Raw genomic sequence first — 20,401 nt, 5'->3', positions numbered from 1 at the left:
ATGTGGATTCCTAGGTAATCAGCATTGGCTGCTATGCACATATATCCCATGTATCTTACAGGAATTATATGAATTATTTCAGTCAGTCAGAGTTTCTGCTGATCAAATTGCATTGTTGTATTTTTTATGATTAAATAATGAGGAACTTTTTATTGTAAACCAGCTGGGACATTTTAAGAGGAAATCAGTATATAAATATTTTAATTAACAAAACAACTAATAAATAATCTTATGTATAATTTATTGTAAACGTGTTTCATTGTTGTTTGTTTATTATTACATTTCTGTATCCCACCTTTCCCTCAAAGAGCTCAAGGTTACCATACTTGCCTCCTCCTCCCCATATCTGCATTTCATCCACAACACTGAGAGGTAAGGTTAGGCTAAGAGGCAGTGAATGGCCTAAGCTCACCTAGCAAGCTTCACAGCTGAACATCTGAACCCTGGTCTCCCAAGTTCTAGTTGAACATGTTAACTACTGCACGAGATTGTCTCTCAACACTATCAACCCTCTAGTTCAGTATTGTCTTCAATGACTGAGAGCTGCTCTCCAGGGCCACAGACAGGGGATATTTCAGGTGCCAGGAAATATCTGGAACTTTCTGCATGTGAAGCAGATGCTGTACCACTGAGCTATGGAAACTTAAAGGAAAACATTGTGTAACCTAATGTTATTTGAATAATTGACAATATAGATGACCTCTGATGCCCATTTGGTCTCTGTTGCCTCACTCTTAAGTTATCCCCAAGCAAATGAACTTAGGATCATACGCTTAGATCTACTTATCTCCAATGGGATTAGAGACAAGAGACTCTGAAAACATCTTAGGTATGCTGTAATCACAGAACTCAGTGGGGACTTGCTTCAGAGTAAACATTTATAACATTCACTTGTAAATGTCCCTGTGGGGAATAGAAAGTACAGCAAGAAGTTTCACTGTAATCTGTAGCCTAGCCATTGTAGATTTTGAATTTAAATTACAGATGCTAAGAGGACTGAAAAAAAGATAGACACACACACACACACACAAAATATATATATATTATTTTAATCAAAAAGTGTGTGTGTGTGTGTGTGTGTGTGTGTGTGTGTGTGTGTGTAGGTTATAATATTGTTGCTTTGTTTTATGGGGTTGGCTACATTTTTGTTGTGAATTTAGTCCACTTTCAGCTCATTGTCTGGAAGGGAATCTGGATGTAAGTGATTAACTGCTCACATCTATACAGAGCAGAAGTGACTCCCTTTGAGCTTAATAGGGCTTATCCCCTGCTATAGGATTTCAGTCTAATTATTACTTATTGGGGGGAAATGCAAGATATTTTAAGATAACCAGCATTTTCCTAAAATATCCTCAAAATTAAAACATGGCCCATTATTGCTGATGTTTAATTAACCGATGAGAGCCATCCAATCAAATGTAGGTATCCTAAACCAGGAAAGTGATTACAAAGAGGTTTATCAGTGAGAAATAAATACTCTAAAAGCTACAACCCCCTTTTCTCAAACATACTTCAATTCCTCTGAATGTTAAGGAGAATTTCTGAAGGAATATACAGTATTGCTGCCTTGCAAGGGGCCTTTTCCAGCTCTGGGAAAACCCTGAGAAAAGGAGGCTGTAGTTTTTAACACCTTTCCTTTATTATCCTCACAGTGGACACATCAAACCTGAGCCCGGATTTCCCCATTTCTTGCCAGCGGAGGGTTGCATTTCAAAAGGGTTTGGAACAATGTCTCCATCTCACACCTCAGTTCAAGTATTGAAATGGCCTGTCAATGAACCTCTTTACTGCAGGGCAGATGGCACCCTGGAGATGCCCCATATTCTCATGGTGGGCAGGTTCTAGGATTCCACTGAAGGAGAAAGAAAGCAAAGTGATTCCTCAGCCTCCCCTCCTTCCTTGCCCAATGAAGCAAAGGGACTGCATGTCATATTTTGGAGATGAGAGAAGGCAAGTAGGGCACAAATTGTCTGTGGGTTTTGTAAGACAATGAAGTGGAATTTCCAAATAAGGCTTCCCTATCTGAGTAATCCGGCAAGAGAGAGAGAAAACTAAAGGAAGATAGATCAGTGGGTTGCAGACTTTGCTTGCATTATTTGTTTATAAAAGCATTTCTATACTGCCATATCATAAAATATCAGGTTGGTGTACAACATAAAAACTTAAAAGACCATTTAAAAAAACGCAGATAATCATTAAGGTGCCTGGCTGATCAAAAATAAAATGTAAACAGCTGCAAAGACCTCTTGGCTAAAACAGCATCTTTGAGCAATGCCTGAAAGTCAAAAACAAGGAGGATGCCAGCCAAATCTCTGCTGTAAGAGTATTCCACAGTATGGGACCCATACACGGCTGTTCTGCTGGAACCTCCAACCTGCTTCTTCTCCCCAAGTTCCAGATGTGTGTTGACCCTCCAAACAGGTGGATAACTGATTAATATACCCAGAGAAGTTCTAGAACACTTCCCAATAGCTTAGATACAGCCAGAGCTTAATCATGGAACCAGTTTCAATGATAATGATAAGCACATCCAGTAACATTGACTCTGAGCAATGTACAGAGTACATTTCCCCAACACATTTAAGAATGAGAGATCAGCTGTTTGATTGCAGAGCTTATGTCTTCTGGACACTTTTGAGTGCATCTGATTTTAAATACTAATTGTGACCAATAAGCACATAAAGAGATACAAAATAGGTAAGACAGCAAGCAACACAGTGATCCCTTAGGTCCACTTTCCACATGACCATTTCCAAAACAGTGCCTATACCACACCTGTGCAGTACATAAAGCACATGTATCACACAATTAGAGTTGTGTGCCCTGACTGGCAGTGGGTTCATTTCTTGTCGGACTGATTTCTAGCATGACACTCTTTAAGCTTCACATAACTTTTCATCAGGCAGAATGCAAAGGTAGCTTCTCTGTGTATTGTAGTTAGGGGAAACAAGGGAGGTTTTCCAATGCAAATGTTTTAGTCATTTCAGACAATACCATCTCTAATCAGAAAACCTTTTAACACTTCTAGTACATGACACATTGACCAGCAAGGTGTTACAGACAAGTTACAATGACTCACAGTCTCGGCTCAGTCCATTTGTCCTTTGTATTCAAAAAGGTAGTGAGCTGTAACTCATGGTATATCTTTGATCAATGCTTTAGGGCAGGCTTCCTCAATCTTGGCCCTCCATATGTTTTTGGCCTACAACTCCCATGATCCCTAGCTAGCAGGACCAGTGGTCAGGGATGATGGGAATTGTAGTCTCAAAACATCTGGAGGGCAGAGGTTGAGGAAGCCTGCTTTAGGGATTTCTTTAATAGTGAAGCCAGAGTGAGATCTGTTATGCTTAGATACTTTGAAGGAGGGAGGGGAAGGCTTTAAATCAGGCACAGCAGAATTAAGGATTGATTGGTCTTTGAAAGTACTGTATCTATCACTATATCTTTGCTACTCCTCAAGCACTTGATCAAGCACTGTATGAAATCACACCCTTTTCTTCCATGCAGGTTTCCCTGGCTCTACAAACCACCCACAACCATTTCCCCTTGGCATTAATCTTATCTCCTTTCCTTTCTCCAACCAGTGCTACCCAGAAGCTAGCTGGCTCCCCTTTACTTTCCACCTGCTCCCCCGCCTCTCCCATACAAACTGGCTTTCCCATGACATTTTAACACCATTTGCTCCATTCTGCATGTGATACTCATGCCACCTACAACCCATCTCTCTTCTCATTGGTGCACCATGCTTGCACCCGTGTGCAAATCGCCTTCCTACTTCCATGATGATGATATCCTCAAAGTAACTCTAGCCTTAACGGTGGACCCCACTCACTTCTACTGCTTTACCCAGCCTCTTAATGCAATGATGGGGAGTCTGTGACCCTCCAGATGTTGCCGGACTACACTACCCATCATCCTTTTTTAAGAAAAAGTTTTTATTTATTTTCATAGTACAGAAGATAAATTTTGAGAAAACAGTTATTGCAACAGTAAACAACAAATAACTTGCCCTGATGAAATGACATACTTTTATCATGCCATGTGTTACAAGTTTCATTTGGTTACTCGAGTCTAAAAGATCACACCACATTTTCCCATGACTACTAGGTGGATTCTTGAACTTCCCATCATCCTTGACCACTGGACTGTGCTGGCCGATGGGAACTGGAATCCAGCAACCTATGAAGGATTGCAGGTTTCCCATCCATCACTCTTGTTCTAGATACCTCTGCTCTTGGGAGCCCCATTTTCCCCAGGTGTTGCTCTTGACGCCTCCCAGTCCACGCCTTCCATGATCCTTAGAACCACCACCCCACCCTCTCCATCCTGGACCCTCACTTACCTATGCTCATGACCCTGCCGAACACAGACGTGTTGTCCACTGTGCTGCAATTCCACCGTCTCTGACGGAACTGGTACTGGCACTCCTTTATGGCGTTCTTGGCCCCCTCACCAATGTACACCATGTGCTCTTGGTAAAGTTGGCACAGCTTCCTCTGCCCAGGGGAAAGCCCCGGCAGTTGGCTGCACACGGGCTGGGCGCCAATGATGTACATCTCAGGTCTCTGGATTGGGTTCATAGCCAATGACCTGGAATGAGAAACCAACACCATGATGAATCAATCAATCCAATAATCTCAGAACAGCTCTCTGTCTCTCTCTGTCCTGTCTCTTGCAGCCACTGTTTGCCTTTTGAGGCTTTGTCTTTCCAACAGAATGTGGACAGGGCTGGAAGGGAGAGACCCTGCTTGGGGAAATCACAGATAGACCTCTTAAGAACCAAGTGGCACAGACTTCCCTAATTGGGGAAGAGGATTCAAAGTAGCTAACTAGACCACCCCCCTTTAAAAGGCACCAGCCTCCTACATCGGATGCATAAACTAACACAGCCACACTTCTGGAATTAATTAAATCAGGAGAACCAAGTTTCCTACAACTGATCAGGAACCTACAACACACACACACACACACACACACACCAAACACCAATTTAGGGTCTCTTATCAGGAAATGCTTGCCTTGCTCCGAGCTTTGGAAAAAAACAGTCTCCGTGTGGACTTTTGGTTTAATAACAGAAGACTGCCAGGCGCTGCCCAGAAAGTTAAAAGGTTCCTGCCTCACAACATAGACCCTGTCGCCCTTTCAAGCGAGCTCTCCACAAATGCTAGCAATTTTAAAGTCATTGGAAGTAAAAACTCCTACTGGTTACAACGGAACTAACTTCCAGGCGATGCGCTCGGAACTGGGGGTGTCACGTAGACGGGGCAGGACAACGATGGACGCAAAGGAGAAAACGAAAAAGCCAAAAGAGGGAAGCCTAACTAGTTAGCTACATCTATTGAGAGGGGAGAATGTGCTTTTTCAGTCCGCTCCCCTTATCAGAAGCACTTTCAAAGGGGCTTTTTTCTAAAAAGAGATTTTTGTTGCAGAAAAGACGCGAAGCCAACAACACACACTACTCCCAACGCGCGCACTGGGGTGTCTTCCGAGTGGCGAACTGCAGCGAGATCTTGCAAAAGATGCTGTTAAAACCAGGAACAGGAGGGGCAGTTAAACGACTTCCCCAAAATCCCAAGTCCCCACCACAGCCTCTTAACTAAGGCCAGGAGGAAACTCCACGTGCGTCTTCTGTCTGTCCCCGGGGAGTGAGTGCGGAGGTGCTGGTGGTGTTGGAGAGAGAAGGTGTCCCTTTTCGTGCCTGGATTCTTCCCTCACCATTCCTCGGGGCCCCCTCCAAAAAATACGCAAACACAGGACAAAGGGGAGAAAAAGTAAGTCGGGCATCGCCCATTGGGTCTCACTCACCACCAGGAGCTGGCCTCGACCAGAAGCTGCGTGCAGCCGCAGAGGAGAGTCAGGCTGAGGATCAGCCGCGTCCCTGGCATGGTGCGCTTCCCGCGGCTCCCGCGTCTTTGCCCGGCCAGGCTGAGACACATCAGGGCTCCCTGCAAGACAAGGAAAGGAAGGGAATGAAAAGGAGGGGAGTCAGCCCGAGAGAGGAGGAGGGAGGGGGCGCAGGAGCTCCGGCGAGGTGGGAGGGAAGGAGGGATCTCAGCAGCAGCAGGGAGGCTGGCCGCTCGCTTGCTCTCCGCTGCCCCCTCTCCCCAGCCACCGCGCAGGGCTTCTCTGGAGACCTGCTGGGCTTGTAGACGTACCGGAGATCTTCTCCCAGGGCACCCACCCTTCTGCATCTCCACCCACCCACGGAGATGGGAGAGGTCGGTGGGTGGCACGAACAGTGGCAGTGTATTCCGCTCACACACTCACACACACAGACTGCACATGCTCAGAGGCATTCACTCCTTCGCTAGGAGGACTAGACACAAAGCAAGTGAGGGAATTCCGCTGGCGGGATGATTCATAAAGCAGGGCATGCATCAAAGGGTAGGGCGGGGAGGGGAAGTAGCGACAAAAAGGAGAGGTCTGGTACTAGTTAAAAATGAGCAAAGTGTGAAAAGGTGGGGAGGTTAAAGGGGGCCCTTAAAATCAAGGCATACTTTCTGGCTGGTCTTGCAAGTTTTCAAGTTACACAGCATCCCTTTTTGGAAGCAGGTGTTGAAATGTTAGCTGTGCCAGCTTTTGACTTACACATAATTCTTCCTCCTTAACTCTCTATTTTCTTGTTCCTTGAGGCTAAAATGGTTAAGAGCACGGGGCTGCTCTTCCCTCAGGTGATTAACCCCCCAGAGGTGAGCAAGTTTGAGCATATAACAGTGGTGAAAGGAGACTCTGGGGTAAGCCCTGGCTCAGTTTAAATCCTACAAGGGCTGCTGACCCGATTACACAAAAGCAACTTATGCAGTTGCTTGGCATAGCAACATACTTAGACAGTGGCACACCTGGCTTGACAATATGCAATCTAGAAATTGTACCTCAGGCTTCTTTTTGCAGTGGTTGCAAGGGATGCTGAGGTGCAGCCTTGCATTTGTGTGCCAAAATGCTTTGAGGCGTCACATCTCTTGGATTGTGTGATGTGATCACTTGGAGCAGGCCTGACCTCCCGCAGAGAAAAAGGGAGGTGGAGGAGAAACAAGAAGAGCAGTACACTAAAATGGGGAGGAGAGCATAGAAACTTCCCCTGCTCCTCTCATGGCTAATCATCAACTCCATCCCAAAAACACACATGGAGAAGGAGGCTGGAAGGATATCATCTTTCCAGACCAGATCGCTAGAAAACTTGCTCACTTCCTTTCAAAGAGATCCCATTGGCAAGGCTTAATTTGGGGGCAAGGGATCATCCCTAAAAGATATTTTAACGTCAGCACAATTATTTAGTTCATAATAAAGAGGAGAGTCTGAACACCTGCAGAGCATTCTTCCCTTGCTACCATGCACAACCAGATTAGCCGGGGGGGGGGATGGGTAGGTTCTTCAAGTCAATAGGCAAAACTTCCAGGAAAGTATGAGCCAACTCTTGTTTAAAAATTAACAGGAGGGTGGAGGTGGAGAGGAGATGGCTTTCATGCCCCCCCCTTTCATTCATACTGGAAGGAACATCCTTTTGTCAAGAAGGCTGCATAAGATTGTGTTACTGCTCCTGTTATCTATTACCCTTTGTGTCAAGAGTAACACAATTTCTGCATATACCGGTACTTAAAAACAACAGCACATGCCTTCTGACCATATTGGCAAATCATCCACTTTGAGAGTTGCGTTTGAAAGTTTTGTAAATCATTTCTGCCCTTTCAGGAGTATCTGAAGATTTGTAAAAACAAAACAAAGGGGCTTAGGGCACCTTAAATATTAACAGATATATTGTGTCAGGAGTAACACAAATTCTGCATATAGGTAGGTAGGTAGATGATAGATAGATTATATTTAGAAAACTGTGTTCAAAGGTTTTGTAAATCATCACATCTCTTCAGAAGTTCCTGAAGATTTGTGGCACCTTAAAAATTAACAAATTTATTATAGTGTAAACTTCTGTAGCCTAGAGTTCACTATAGCATGCATTTGGTGAAGTGGACTCTAGCCCACAAAAGCTTCAGCCACAATAAATATTAGTTTTTAAGATGCCACAATACTTCACTATTTTAGCTATTTTAGCATAACTACTCTTATGGTAACTGCATGGGGGTGGGGGGGAGCAGGTTTCACAGGATCATTTGTCGAAACAAAAAATTTAAAAATTCCTTCCAGTAGCACCTTAGAGACCAACTCAGTTTGTCATAGGTATGAGCTTTCGTGTGCATGCACACTTCTTCAGATACTTCTTCGTGCATGCACACAAAAGCTCATACCTATAACAAACTTAGTTGGTCTCTAAGGTGCTACTGGAAGGAATTTTTTAAAAAAATTTCTTTCGACTACGTCAGACCAACACAGCTACCTACCTGTAACTAGGATCATTTGTGACATTTTAAGTCAGCTCAAACCCAAATTAGGGCAATCTACTAATTTGGCTGCAGCTCATGGAAAGAGCTCAGCTCCACCAGCAGAGACATGAATACGGGGCACTCAATGACCATGTCACTTTCAACACTGGAATTCATACTTGGTTTAGGGAGGGTGCAGGACTGTGTCCATACTGAGCTTTAAATGGGAACTCTTTACGCGAGCCTACAGCCCTTTAGAGATGCTGCCATAGCAGGAAATTTACATAGACCTTTAAAGTGCACAAGACCCATTACTTGCCCTGAAATCAGGCATATAAAACCTCTGGACCACCTAATGTTATTGGACTACAATTCTCATCATCCCTGACAGTTGGCCATACTGGGTGAGGCTGATGGGATTTGCAGTCCAAAACATCTGAAGGGTACCAGGTTGGGCAAGGCTGATCTGAAGGGTCACAGGCTCCCCTTCCCTGCCTTTAAGACAACAGATATGCTCACTGATGCACTTTCTGATTGTGGGAGTAGTACATGACTGAATGAGTAGGGAAGAGGGGGCAAACCCTTATTTTCCTACCTCAGATGTGGCTGCAATCCTATGCTTACCTACCATAGAGTAAATCCCATTAAACTCAATGGGACTTAACTTCTGAATGCGCTTTGTGAATATTGAAGGAGGAGGGGCTGCAGCCAAATGCATGCAGGGTCAATCCCAGGTATCTCTAGTTATTAGCAGGGTTTGGGAAATGCACTGTCAGAGAGAGAGAACTGATAAAACCCGGTTAGATCGTCTGATTAGGAATGAGAGGTCTTCACACATTATAAAGAGGCAGCAGATGAAGACAATGATGGAGTATCGTTGCGGGGTGGGGCTTAGCTCAGCCCCAAGGGATGGCTCCAAGCCATTTGGTATTAGCCCATCAGGGGGCGCCCCAGAGACACTTCTGCTCCCTTTCCAGAGAGCACGGTGGCCGCTCGCTAGCAGGTGTGCAGCGCATGGTCCGGCGAAGGCAGATCAAAGGGAGTGAAACCTCCTTCCTTTGTCATGCAGAGCCTTCCGGAAATGACCTGGCCTCTATGGCAGGGGACTAACAGCTCCCCCGCAATTCCTCCCGAAAATAAACTTCCTCTTCAAAAGGACTCCCTGTAATAACCCCGCTCACTCACAGTCCTGCCCCTCCTTCCAACCCCTAGGGCAGGAGGTTTGTGTATGTAAGTGAGGGTGGGGGAAAGCAGCCAAGATGGAGCAAGAGATAGGGCTGGCACCACCAGAGCCTAATGGCTTTATGGAGGGGGAGAGAGTCGGCTCAGGGAACTTCAGGCGAAACTTCAAAGGCTCTCCTCTTGTCCAAACATCAGATCCTCAAACCCACAGGCAAGCCGTGGCCAGAGATTCTGTTGCATCACTTCCTAATACTCCCTTCCAATCTCTAAACTGGTACAGATCCTGTGCTTCATTTCTACAATGAGAGGTTTTAGGGCTCAAGTTCGCCTGAGAATCCGGTAGCTGCCCCATCTTACACGCATGGGCACAAATTGTGATTCTTGGGTGGCCTTGCACTTTGCACATGCTCAAAGGCACCCTCATCTTCACAGCTTAATCTGCAGCACAGAAAATGGATGCTGCTGCTGAGTCTTATTGTTGGCTCATAGTTATGAATGATGGCTGTGCAATCAAGTGATGACTTACTTTGGGAATGAGCCATCAAATGAAACACTAGCTTGAAAAGGACTATTTGCTGAAACTGATGTTTTACAGGTGAGCCATAGTATTTTTATTATTGTTGTTGTTTTTGATCTTGCTTTGGGAATGAGTTTATAGATCAAACATCTACCGGTATATGGATTTCAGGGTTCTAGTAAAAAAGCAAAGCAGACCCGGAAGGCCTGAACCTCCCCAAGCCTCATACACAAATTCCAGGGGAAACACAGGCATAGAAAAATTTCCCAAAACCTGACACAAGTAAACCTCATTTCAAATTAAACCCCCAAAGGCAACTCTTGTTTAAACTGTGAAAACGCTGTGCTGCAAAGACATTGCTGAAGGATATATGACATCTGTCTCGGCTACAACTACCTTGAAGTATAGGTAGATCCAATTCTACAGTGCTTGAATAGAGGTCACCTTCAAATAAAGGACTGTCTTCTGTAAAGTAGGACACATGGTCACCCTAGTCCTTAATTTCTGAAAAGATAGGTGAATGGGCTGAAGATGATGCCTACAAATCATACAAATCACATTGTCTGACCAAGGGCAAATAAGGGACACAGCTCTGCAGTATTAGTAGCAATCACAGGAGATGAATTTTATTTATTTCACTTATATCCCACCTTTCTTCCAAGGAGCTCGAGGTAGTGGGCATGGTCCTCCCCTCCTCCTTTAATCCTCACAACAGCCCTGTTGAGGTAGGTTAAGCTGAGAGGCAGCGACTGGCCAAGGTCACCCAATGCACTTCAGTTTGCTGAGGATTCTACCCACTACACCACACTGCCCTTAATTTTAATCAGGACCACAGTGCTTAAGGATTTTTTGCAACCTTTTCACTGTGTCCTTTTCTTCTTTAAAGCTCGTGAAGCTGCTATTTTCCCTGCAGGGCAACACACACACATATCATATTGAGACCTGTATATTTTGCTCCATGGAGCAAGTAATAGCTGTGGGAAGGGGATTCCAATTGGGAAACAACACTAAGTGGAAAGGGTTAATTTCCCCTTTCCCCAGCACAGCTGTGCAGATCTAAATTGCATGCAGACACACTGGCACATATACACATGTGAGGCTGCTATTTAGTTTTTAAGTGTAGTTTGACCCTTGGTGTTTAGGAGCAGTGTTTTGGTTCCCAGGAATGAGATCAGTGGTTCCTCCTGTTCATCTTAAATAGCATCCCTGCTCCATCTTGCTGATTATAGGCTGGGTCATCATCACACATACATATATATGGTCTATACACACCAGATCCCTCCAGAAAGATGTCACAGATGTAGATCAGCCCTGGGGCCAAAGTTCTGTTGCAATAATTTGGGTCCCAAAAGGTTCCCTTCTTTCTCCCCCGCCCGGCTTTCCTTTCCAGGATTCTTGGTCTGCAACCAATCGGTTTACGATCCAAGGTATGCAAGCAACTACGTTTCATAGATATCCTCGTAAACACCAGCAGTGATCATCAATCACCAAAGCTCAAGAGTTCAGGGGCCGCTGAAGCATTTTTATTTTCAGATTCCTATAAGCTGCTACAGCAAAGCTGTTGTGTTTGTTTGCACCAAAGCTGTGCTTGCTGCACTGCCTCATATGTAATGTACCTGCTGTTCCTGATGGCCTGTTACACCTGGCAGGCAGATGTGAGACCTGCCAGCCCTAGAATGAGCCTTGGGACAAAAAATACCTTGTATGGTTGGCTCTCCAAAGGAAAGGAAAGCACACTATCTAGGCACAGCAGGATCTGTATCTGACAAAAACAGGGCTACATTATGCCCATCTTATATATTGTACCTCTTCCAGCTCACCAACCTTGTTTGTTACATATGTGTGCTGGAGGAGGGGAACGGTGTATTTCTGTTAAGATTTCTTCTTTTCTTAAAAAAGAAGTGATGGGTAGAATGGAAAATTCTGCCTGCCTGTCTAGAGAGGAAGGAAGTTGCGTGCAGATGGATGGTTTTTCCATAATAAATGCCGATTCGGCACAGAGATGGCGTAACGTCACTGAAAAGCATTGCCAGCCGGTCCCAGGTATAGGCATCTGCATGCATGTATACATTCAGAGGCATATTCAGTTAGAATCTTGTTTCTAGATGCTGGACACAAGGGAGCCTTCTTGGACCACAAGAAAGAGTTTGGGAGATCTGCAAAACTGTAAACATCTTGTTCAGGAGCAGGGACCCTTCAACACTGAGGACTTTGAGCCTAAATGATGTACATTGAGCTCCAGTTCATGGTTTGAATGATAAGGTTTTGAAAGGGGAAACTGTGTTGGTAAAATATGAGGTGCTGAGCACAAGAAGTTCCTTACGAAACAGTTAAGGAGCCCTTGATATGGGGCCACAATCCTTCCAGCAATCCTATGCACATTTTCTTTTGTGCCTGCCTCAATGGAGTCAGGAAGACTTATAGCTGAATAAATATGTAAATACTGTAGTCAGGTTACAGTTCTGTCAATAGTAAGCGACATTATTTAGCTGTTCTTTCCCTGCAGGTGATGACTTAACCTTGCCTTGCTTCACCTGGCAAATCTTGATGGCACCTATACAAGGGTTCCAGTCTAAATAAAGGCTTTGGTTCTACACTTAGAACAACCTCTTGGAGTTCATCAGGTCACCCAGAACCCCTGTCCCAGCCTTGAGCCTGCCACGTGCCATAAATAAAGAAGCCTCCATTCATCCTCTCATAACCTTAAAGCAGGCTTCCTCAACCTCAGCCCTCCAGATGTTTTTGGCCTACAACTCCCATGATCCATAGCTAGCAGGACCAGTGGTCAGGGATGATGGGAATTGTAGTCTCAAAACGTATGGAGGGCCGAGGTTGAGGAAGCCTGCCTTAAAGAGACATATCAATAAATTAATGTTCAGAAGTAGAACATGCTGCCTTCAGATGTTGTGGACTACAACTTCCATCACACCCAGCCAGCATGGCCAATGGCCAAGGTATATGGGAGTTGTAGACCCTGGAGACATTGACTACCCCTGTCTTAGAATGCCCTCTCTTGTGTAGGTTTCCTCAGAAGAAAGTCTTGTGTCCAACCAATGGTGCTTATTTCCAAAGTAGCCTTACAGCCTGAACCTTTGGATCTTTACTTGCATCATTAACTGGAGTTTGCTTCAGGACAAGCATGCATAGGATTGAATCTCTCCAAAGACTCCAGTATGACTAACCTCTTTGGAATGAACTGGATGTCATGTTAGTCACATTTTGTTTAATTTTGTGACTCACGAGTATTCTTTTAACTTTCAATACGCACAGAGGACCCCAATCAGGATTGGGTTCATGGCATGAAGGGATGGTTTTAATTCGTCCCTTTGCCATTTTCACCACTGACAGTCACATATACATATACATATGCAAATGTACACACACCAAAGTTGCTATTTGCCTTGAGGCTGCTGTTTGAATTTTTGAATCATGCTACAAGTGTTTCTTCACTAGTTCCCTTCATCCAAAGTCTGATTGCATTCCCTCTATCTTCTTTGCCCAAGGGAGACAGATTATGTGCCCTGCCCATCTTTGACATCAGTGAAGAATTCAGGGACTGAAACCAATGACAACATGGAGGGAGCTATAAACCACAGGATGGTGGTACAACAGAGTGCAATCAGGAATTCCTCTCAAGGTGCACCAATTCTCTTGTGGTTATTTCTGGCTGAGAACCTAAGACTTAAGTACAGTATTTGATTAAGCCTCTTAACGTAGTATTTATGTGACGGAACCTTTGAGAGTTAATAATAATTTTAAAAAGAGACCACAGAGCAGAGCCATAGAAATTGAAGAGTGCAGATGTCTCAGTCCAGTCTGAAATATTTTAATGATTTGTCTTTAAACACTACCACCACTGGACTCACTTAAACCTCTGTTTTTTTTCAGAGGAGGAACTGGAGGCTGAAGTGAGTGACATCACCACCAATCACTGCCAACATATAGGGCACCCAAACATTCTTTCATCTGGGAAGATGTAAAAAAGGCTATGGGTTGGATCCAGACTTAGGCTGTGTTCATTGTTTGTAGCACAAGAATGTGGTATTTTTCAATCTAAAATCATTCACCCTCACCCTCAACATGCTGGTTTCAATCTAGATTGATTCTAGATCCTGCACTCCACAAAGGGGTGTGTGGTTACTAGATAAAGGTTTGAAAACCCTCCACTTGATTAGGTTTCCCATGCTATTTTGTCCCAGCCCCCATCCTAGTTAAGAAGGAAATGGGTACAGGTCTAGCCTTTGGAAAGATGTAGATACCACCTCCCTCCCTACCCCTCATTGCTGGGACTATCTGCATCTGTTTTTATCTGTTTTCAAGTGGACATATTCCAGGTAATGTAGAATCAATCTGCAATGAGATTTTATTTTCCACATAAAACATATTTTTCAAGAAAGACTCTTCAGAGGCAAAAAAAAGCACTACAGTAGATCTAGATTGTGTGTGGACTACGGGGGGGGGGGGAACCCTAGTACTCAGTCGTCATTGTTTTGAGAATAAAATGTATTGTGTACACAGCCCTTGTCATGCACCCAGTGAAATCAATGGCACTTTAGTCATCTCATTTATTTCAGTGGGTCTACTGTAAACATAACCCTAAATCACAACACTCATGCACATATGCAAATGCAAACACAAACCCAAGCAGCTATTTGCCCTGAAGATACTATTTTATTTTATTCTATTTTCACAACAAGCCTTTCATTACCAGTTCCCTTCATCCAAAGTCTGATTGTGTTCCCTCTTATCTTCTCCCTCCAAAGGAGACAGATTATGTGCCCTGCCCTTCTGTGACATCAGTGAAGAATTCAGCACTGATACCAAGGATAACATGGATGGAGCAATAAACTGAAAAGTGCTGGCAGGACAGGTTGTGAACAAGAGTTCCTCGCATGCTGCACCTAGCAGAAACCTCTCCTCTTAAACTTTTCTTCCATGAGTGGAAGGTTTCTGCTGAGTCTACACATTGGCTCATTCTGGGGACTCCTCTTTGCTTCCTGCTGCACTGAAATAGCCACTATATGAAAGTGGTGTCTCCTGCTCCATCCATCTTTCTTGTCTGAACTGGAGAGTGGCCAGAAGAAATGTAAAGGATTTTTTAAAAGCTGGGGTTGCTATCTGAAGCAATGGAGCAACATTTCAGGTCTGGGGTGGAAACAGACTGTTGTCTGGTTCATCAGACTCTTGAGTGTTATTCTCCAGCTGAAGGAAATGTGCCTTACATCAGGTGTGGGGAACCATTTTTAGCTCAAGGCAGGGCCACATTTGCTCATGAGAAACCTGGGGAACGCATGGCAGTGGTGGGTGGGATCAGAAACAAAAATGTTCAGAGCAATGGATGTGATTCTCTTACCTTTGTAGTGTGTGCCATGTTCCAACCATGCAAAAGCTAGAGGATTCCATACTCCTCTCTATTTTCCATCCAGGCCAGCAAGAGCCATTATCACAGTTCAAGAGCACATTCCAACCAAGCAAAATCACTCAGGAGGCACAGAGTAGGGCCAGTAAGAAGTATATGGTCTGGACTCTGGAGAGAGTCTAAAGGACCAGATAAGGAGGCATGGAAGACTGCATTTGCCCCTGGGCATGAGATTCCCTACCCTATTTCACAGCCATGTAAAGAAAAGCTATACACCTGTTTCCTGAGATAAAGATGAATACTTTTTTTGCCTTGGATGAGTGGCTTAATGTAAATGCTTTATATGTTTTCATTATATTGCAAATCACTTTCAGATGCCTCATGGGCAGCAATTCAAAAATTAAATAATAATAATAATAATAATAATAATAATAGTAGTAAAACATCCAGCTATTCAAAATATGTTAACACAGAACAACAGACAGTACCTCCTGGCATTGTGGTACTGTAACTTTTAACAAATTAAAAAGACTGAAGTCTTGGACAGAAAATGTTGATGCAACGTTTCTTATTCAATATTGAATATTTTATTATCATTTAATATGGAAAAAAGCTACTAATGTTTAAAGGCAAGGCACAGAGAGGTATTGCTGCTCTAATCCAAGATGACAAAGGATGTGTACCACTGATATACACAACAGTTGAGTGGTTTTCACATGGTAGCACAAAGAGAAAAAGGTCTCAGCCCACTAGAAGCTTACAATTTAACATTTGGCAGTAGGGAGAGACAGCAGGAAGAGGTGAGGGCAGAAATGGAAACAGAATTAACAGCAAATGCTCTTGCAAGTACTTGGTCTCCACAGAAGTTGGGCTGAAGGATATGAGGTTAAGCAAGGGCTTCACGGATCAGCAAAAATAATAATAGCTTTGTGTTTCACTAGAAACATCTGATTGCCTAATAACTTTTTTTCAAAATCACTTTTTTGGCACTGGATATTACAAGACAATTGCAGGAAGACATGCCAGCGCAAGTGTTTAGGATTGGATGCCAGAAGCTTAGGAACATAGGAATGACCACAGCGAGTCAGAGCAGTTGTGCCTCCATTCCATTCCAAACTCTCATTTATTTTGGAAGCCAGCAGCAAAGGACTCAGAGAATACAAGAGGTTCATCAGTATGATCCCAGAACCAGGGTTTTGTTTGTTACAGACAGCTGTAACCCAATTAAAATCTGGAAGTGATCCTTCTCCAAGATAAGTTCTTTTACTGATTGCATTTATGACCTTAGATAAAGGATTTGCTGCAGGTAAGGTTTTATTAGGCAACTAATAAAACGAATAGAACCATAAAGGGGGGTGGGGTGGGAAACACCCCAAAAGATGTAATCTAGAGAACACTTGAGTGGTGGTATTCCAACAGCTGCTATTTTTCCTCCTTATTGTCATCTGTTTTTAAACTTGTCTCCCACAATGTCCATGATTGTAATTTTAATTCAAGTAAAAGGACAAATCACGAAACCATTAAATTGAGAATGCTTTAAAACTTGTACCAAGAATCATGCAGTCCATATCCCACCCAGACTACAGAACTTTTAACTTTCAAAAATCAAGTAAGAATATGAGAAATATATTCTACTACCTCCATATCTGGGTATGATTTTAATAACCCGTTTACTACTTGGATTTATGGACTACTTAAAATGTGGCTGCATTTTAAATTTTAATACTGTATTTTAATCTGTATTTTAATTAATTGTTTTTTATGTTTTATTGTAATTTTATTGGTGTGAGCCGCCCTGAGCCCAGTTTTGACTGGGGAGGGCGGGGTATAAATAAAAAATTATTATTATTATTATTATTATTATTATTATTATTATTATTACTCTAGGAAGCTATGGTGAAGTACAGTGGAACCTCGGTTTATGAACACCTCGGTTTACGAATTTTCGGTTTACGAACGCCGCGGACCCATCTGGAACAGATTAATTCACTTTCCATTACTTTCAATGGGAAAGTTTGCTTCAGTTTATGAATGCTTCAGTTTATGAACAGACTTCCGGAAGCAATTGTGTTCATAAACCGAGGTACCACTGTACTATAATTTTCCTGCCAGCTTCTCTTGTTTTGCTCTTTACTACATGAACAGTCTACTATCTTTGGGAGATGGTAGGTGTTATTTCCTCCCCTGCGGGTCAAAAGAGTAGTTTCCTCTACCGAGGAAGATTAAATTTCAGAAACAGCATGGGGGGGGAGGCTACCCCACCACCCATTCTGTGGCCCAAATTTGATAATATTTGTAAACTGCTTTGAGGTTTTCTTACAATCGAACAATATATCAATTTAGTGAAATCAATAAATAAAATTATTATGGGCTCATTTCCTATTAATGTGTTTTAAACCATGGGGAGAACTGGATCCCAGTTGCTCCCTAATATTATGCATGTTTCCAGAGTTCAACAGAGGTTACTTAGGCTATATGCACATCGTACATTAAATGGATATGGATTCCCCGCAAAGAATCCTGGGAACTGTGGTTTGCCCCTCGGAGCTATAATTCCCAGCACTCTTCACTATCTAGTTGCCAGGATTCTTTGAGACAAGTCATGTATGCTTGTTCTGCAGTGCCTTCCTCCCTTGTGAACAAGGATTGCAACCTGAAGCATGCAGCAGCTGCTCTCCTGAAAGGCTCTGAGGCCCAGGGGCGTCTGAAGGGGGGGCAGGGGGCGGTTTATCTTGTGTGCCACCCGGAGGGGTGACAAGATGGCTGCTGCCTCCCTCCCCCCCCCCACTGTAGAGTGGCCAAGGGTATTTGTGGCATCCATACGGGCTGCTGATCAAGCACCATCTGTACAGGCTGCTGCTCAAACGCCATCCGTACAGGCGCAGCACATGTGCAGTCCATGCGGGCACCGCATGGGTGCCGCAGGGTGGTTCACCCCGCCTCTCGGTGCCCCGCCTCGGGTGCCAGAGAGGCTTCCTCCAACTTCCGGTTGACCGCGCCATCTTTCCAGTCAGAGGTCCGTTCAGCGGAGCGGACCTTGGCGCTTCAGAGTGGGGGGGGAAGCGCTCCAGCGCAGTGGACCCCCCTGAAAAGCCCCAAATCAAGCATTTTGGGGACTGAATGTCCTGTGGACGCCATTTGCGGGCTCCGCCCTCCCTGGTTCAGCTCTGTTTTGAGCCCCCGAGAGTGAGGAGGTAGAGCTGCGGTGCAAGGACAAAGACCGCTAACTATGACAGTGCGAAGCTAGGAGACTGGGAGACAGCAGTGGCCAATTCTTCCAAAGGAAAAAAAAATTCTGCAAAAGGAACAGACCGTGAGTAATATGACCCATTGGATTTAAATTTGGAAAATTTGGTCATGGGAGAGAGATCCAAAAAACGGGAATCGATCTCTACCCACTGAGAGACTGGGAGGCAGTAACGTGCCCCAAAGCCGGAAAGAAATTTGGAGTTGTTTAAATCTCCAAGGAATGAACCTATATTCCCCCCCCCCTTAAGGCAGCGTGAAGGGGGGAAGAGTCCTCTTTTTTAACAAAAATCCCTGCAAAAGTTAGTAACTGGGAAGGGGGAAAGCCTTTCCTAACCCTGGAATCGGCACCCCAGGAGAATCAGCGAGACTTTATTGAGACGTCATAAAGGAATGGGATGTGTTTATTGCTAAGAGGATGTGAACTGTTGCAATGAAGAGAATGGATACGTTTGACAGCTGTCATTAAAAACTGCAACTGTTCTTTGACTGAATGGTTAAAAGAACGTATGTATGTGAAAAACAGGTTTAGAAATATGAGAAATTGAGAAATATGTTTAAAATAGCTAAATAGTAATTGTATGTGTAGCTAGATGGTTGGGTGGCTCGCTGCCTCTGTTCCTCCTCTCCATTCTGGAGCTTCTTGGTGGTGGTGGTGGTGGTGCTCTGGGGGGGGGGAGTGCGGAGAAGTCTAATTATAAAATAGACCACCTCCGACTGTCCATCCACTCTGGGAACTTCTCGTGGCAGGAGGAGGCCTAGGGACGGGAGGATAGGAGAAGGTGGACAATAAGTTAAAAATAAAAAAGAGAAGAATGTTTTAGAAATATGAATGGCTTAAAATAATAATTGGTTTAGATGATAATGGATGAAATTTGGATATATGAAAACTGCTAAGGATGAAAACAATTTTAAAAATGAAAATCAGAAGGGTGGGATTTGAGGAAGTCTCAAGACAATGTTAAGCAAAATATGAGGTTGAAAAATATTGATATGTTTGTTTGTATTTTGTTTAAAGGTTTTTCATGCTATTTTTAAAATTCTGTGTATTGTTTATGATTCTTGTTTTGTGATGTATTTGTTCTGTACTTTTTTTTGTATGACATCTTATTTTTGTTGTTGTTGTTTAGTCGTTTAGTCGTGTCCGACTCTTCATGACCCCATGGACCATAGCACGCCAGGCACTCAATTTGGGGAGAAAAAAAACAGAAGGAAAAAAACCCAGAGAGGCTTCCTCCACCACTGCTGAGGCCCCAACCTTTCCACCAGGCAGTACCACTTTCATACTGCCTTTTCCAGTGATCTAAGCACTGCCTTGTTCTATTGCTTTCTTGGGCTTTCTGTAGCCTAGCACTGTTGCAGGGATCTCTGTCACTAAGGTCAGAGGCTGTGCAGCAGGAAATGCCAAGATATACCTGATGGTCTTCAGCAGCTTTCTGACAGCCGTCTCTGGGGTGCACAGCCAGAAAGCAGAAAGCAAAGGCAACAGAGTGAAAAGCAGGATGGCTAAGATCAATTGAAGAGGAGGAGGAGGAGAAAAAGAAAGCAAAAACAACTAAAAAAAACACTGGCAATGTTACCTGGCTCAGACATGTCGGGGCCAGAGAAGATGGACTGTAATAAACCCGTCATAAAAATACTTAACACTTATATAATGCCTTCCATACGCTGACTTAAAAGTGTTTTATGAACAGTGGGCAAATATTATCTGTGTTTTCTTTTACTCACAAAGCATGTAAAAGACAGGGGAGCTAAGTGAGGTGGACAAGGTCAAAAGGCCTG

At 43.8% G+C, this 20,401-nt stretch overlaps 1 protein-coding gene and 1 long non-coding RNA gene across 4 annotated transcripts in view; one reads left to right on the top strand and one right to left on the bottom strand.

The window, feature by feature from the left end:
• Nucleotides 1-20,401, bottom strand: part of WNT5B (Wnt family member 5B) — a 107,629-nt gene that overhangs the window by 13,128 nt on the left and 74,100 nt on the right. For 2 of the 3 annotated variants that reach the window (XM_035127460.3, XM_088676807.1), the window contains exons 2-3: nucleotides 5,806-5,945; nucleotides 4,343-4,590 (exon numbers count right to left, since the gene is read on the bottom strand). In XM_035127460.3, the coding sequence (XP_034983351.1) occupies nucleotides 4,343-4,590; nucleotides 5,806-5,945 (388 nt within the window). Of the gene's footprint in view, nucleotides 1-4,342; nucleotides 4,591-5,805; nucleotides 5,946-6,155; nucleotides 6,337-20,401 lie in introns of those variants that run through there. The other variant, XM_088676806.1, reaches the window with a different exon arrangement.
• LOC148684643 (uncharacterized) lies at nucleotides 13,515-14,091 on the top strand. Its single transcript, XR_015951754.1, has 2 exons — nucleotides 13,515-13,651; nucleotides 13,903-14,091. It is a non-coding gene; the product is annotated as an uncharacterized LOC148684643 (long non-coding RNA).

The sequence above is a fragment of the Zootoca vivipara genome, chromosome 9, assembly GCF_965207765.1.
Source record: "Zootoca vivipara chromosome 9, rZooViv2.hap1.1, whole genome shotgun sequence".
NCBI lineage: Eukaryota > Metazoa > Chordata > Lepidosauria > Squamata > Lacertidae > Zootoca > Zootoca vivipara.
Note: the sequence above shows the minus strand (reverse complement) of the source record. Positions and strands in the feature narration are given on the sequence as shown.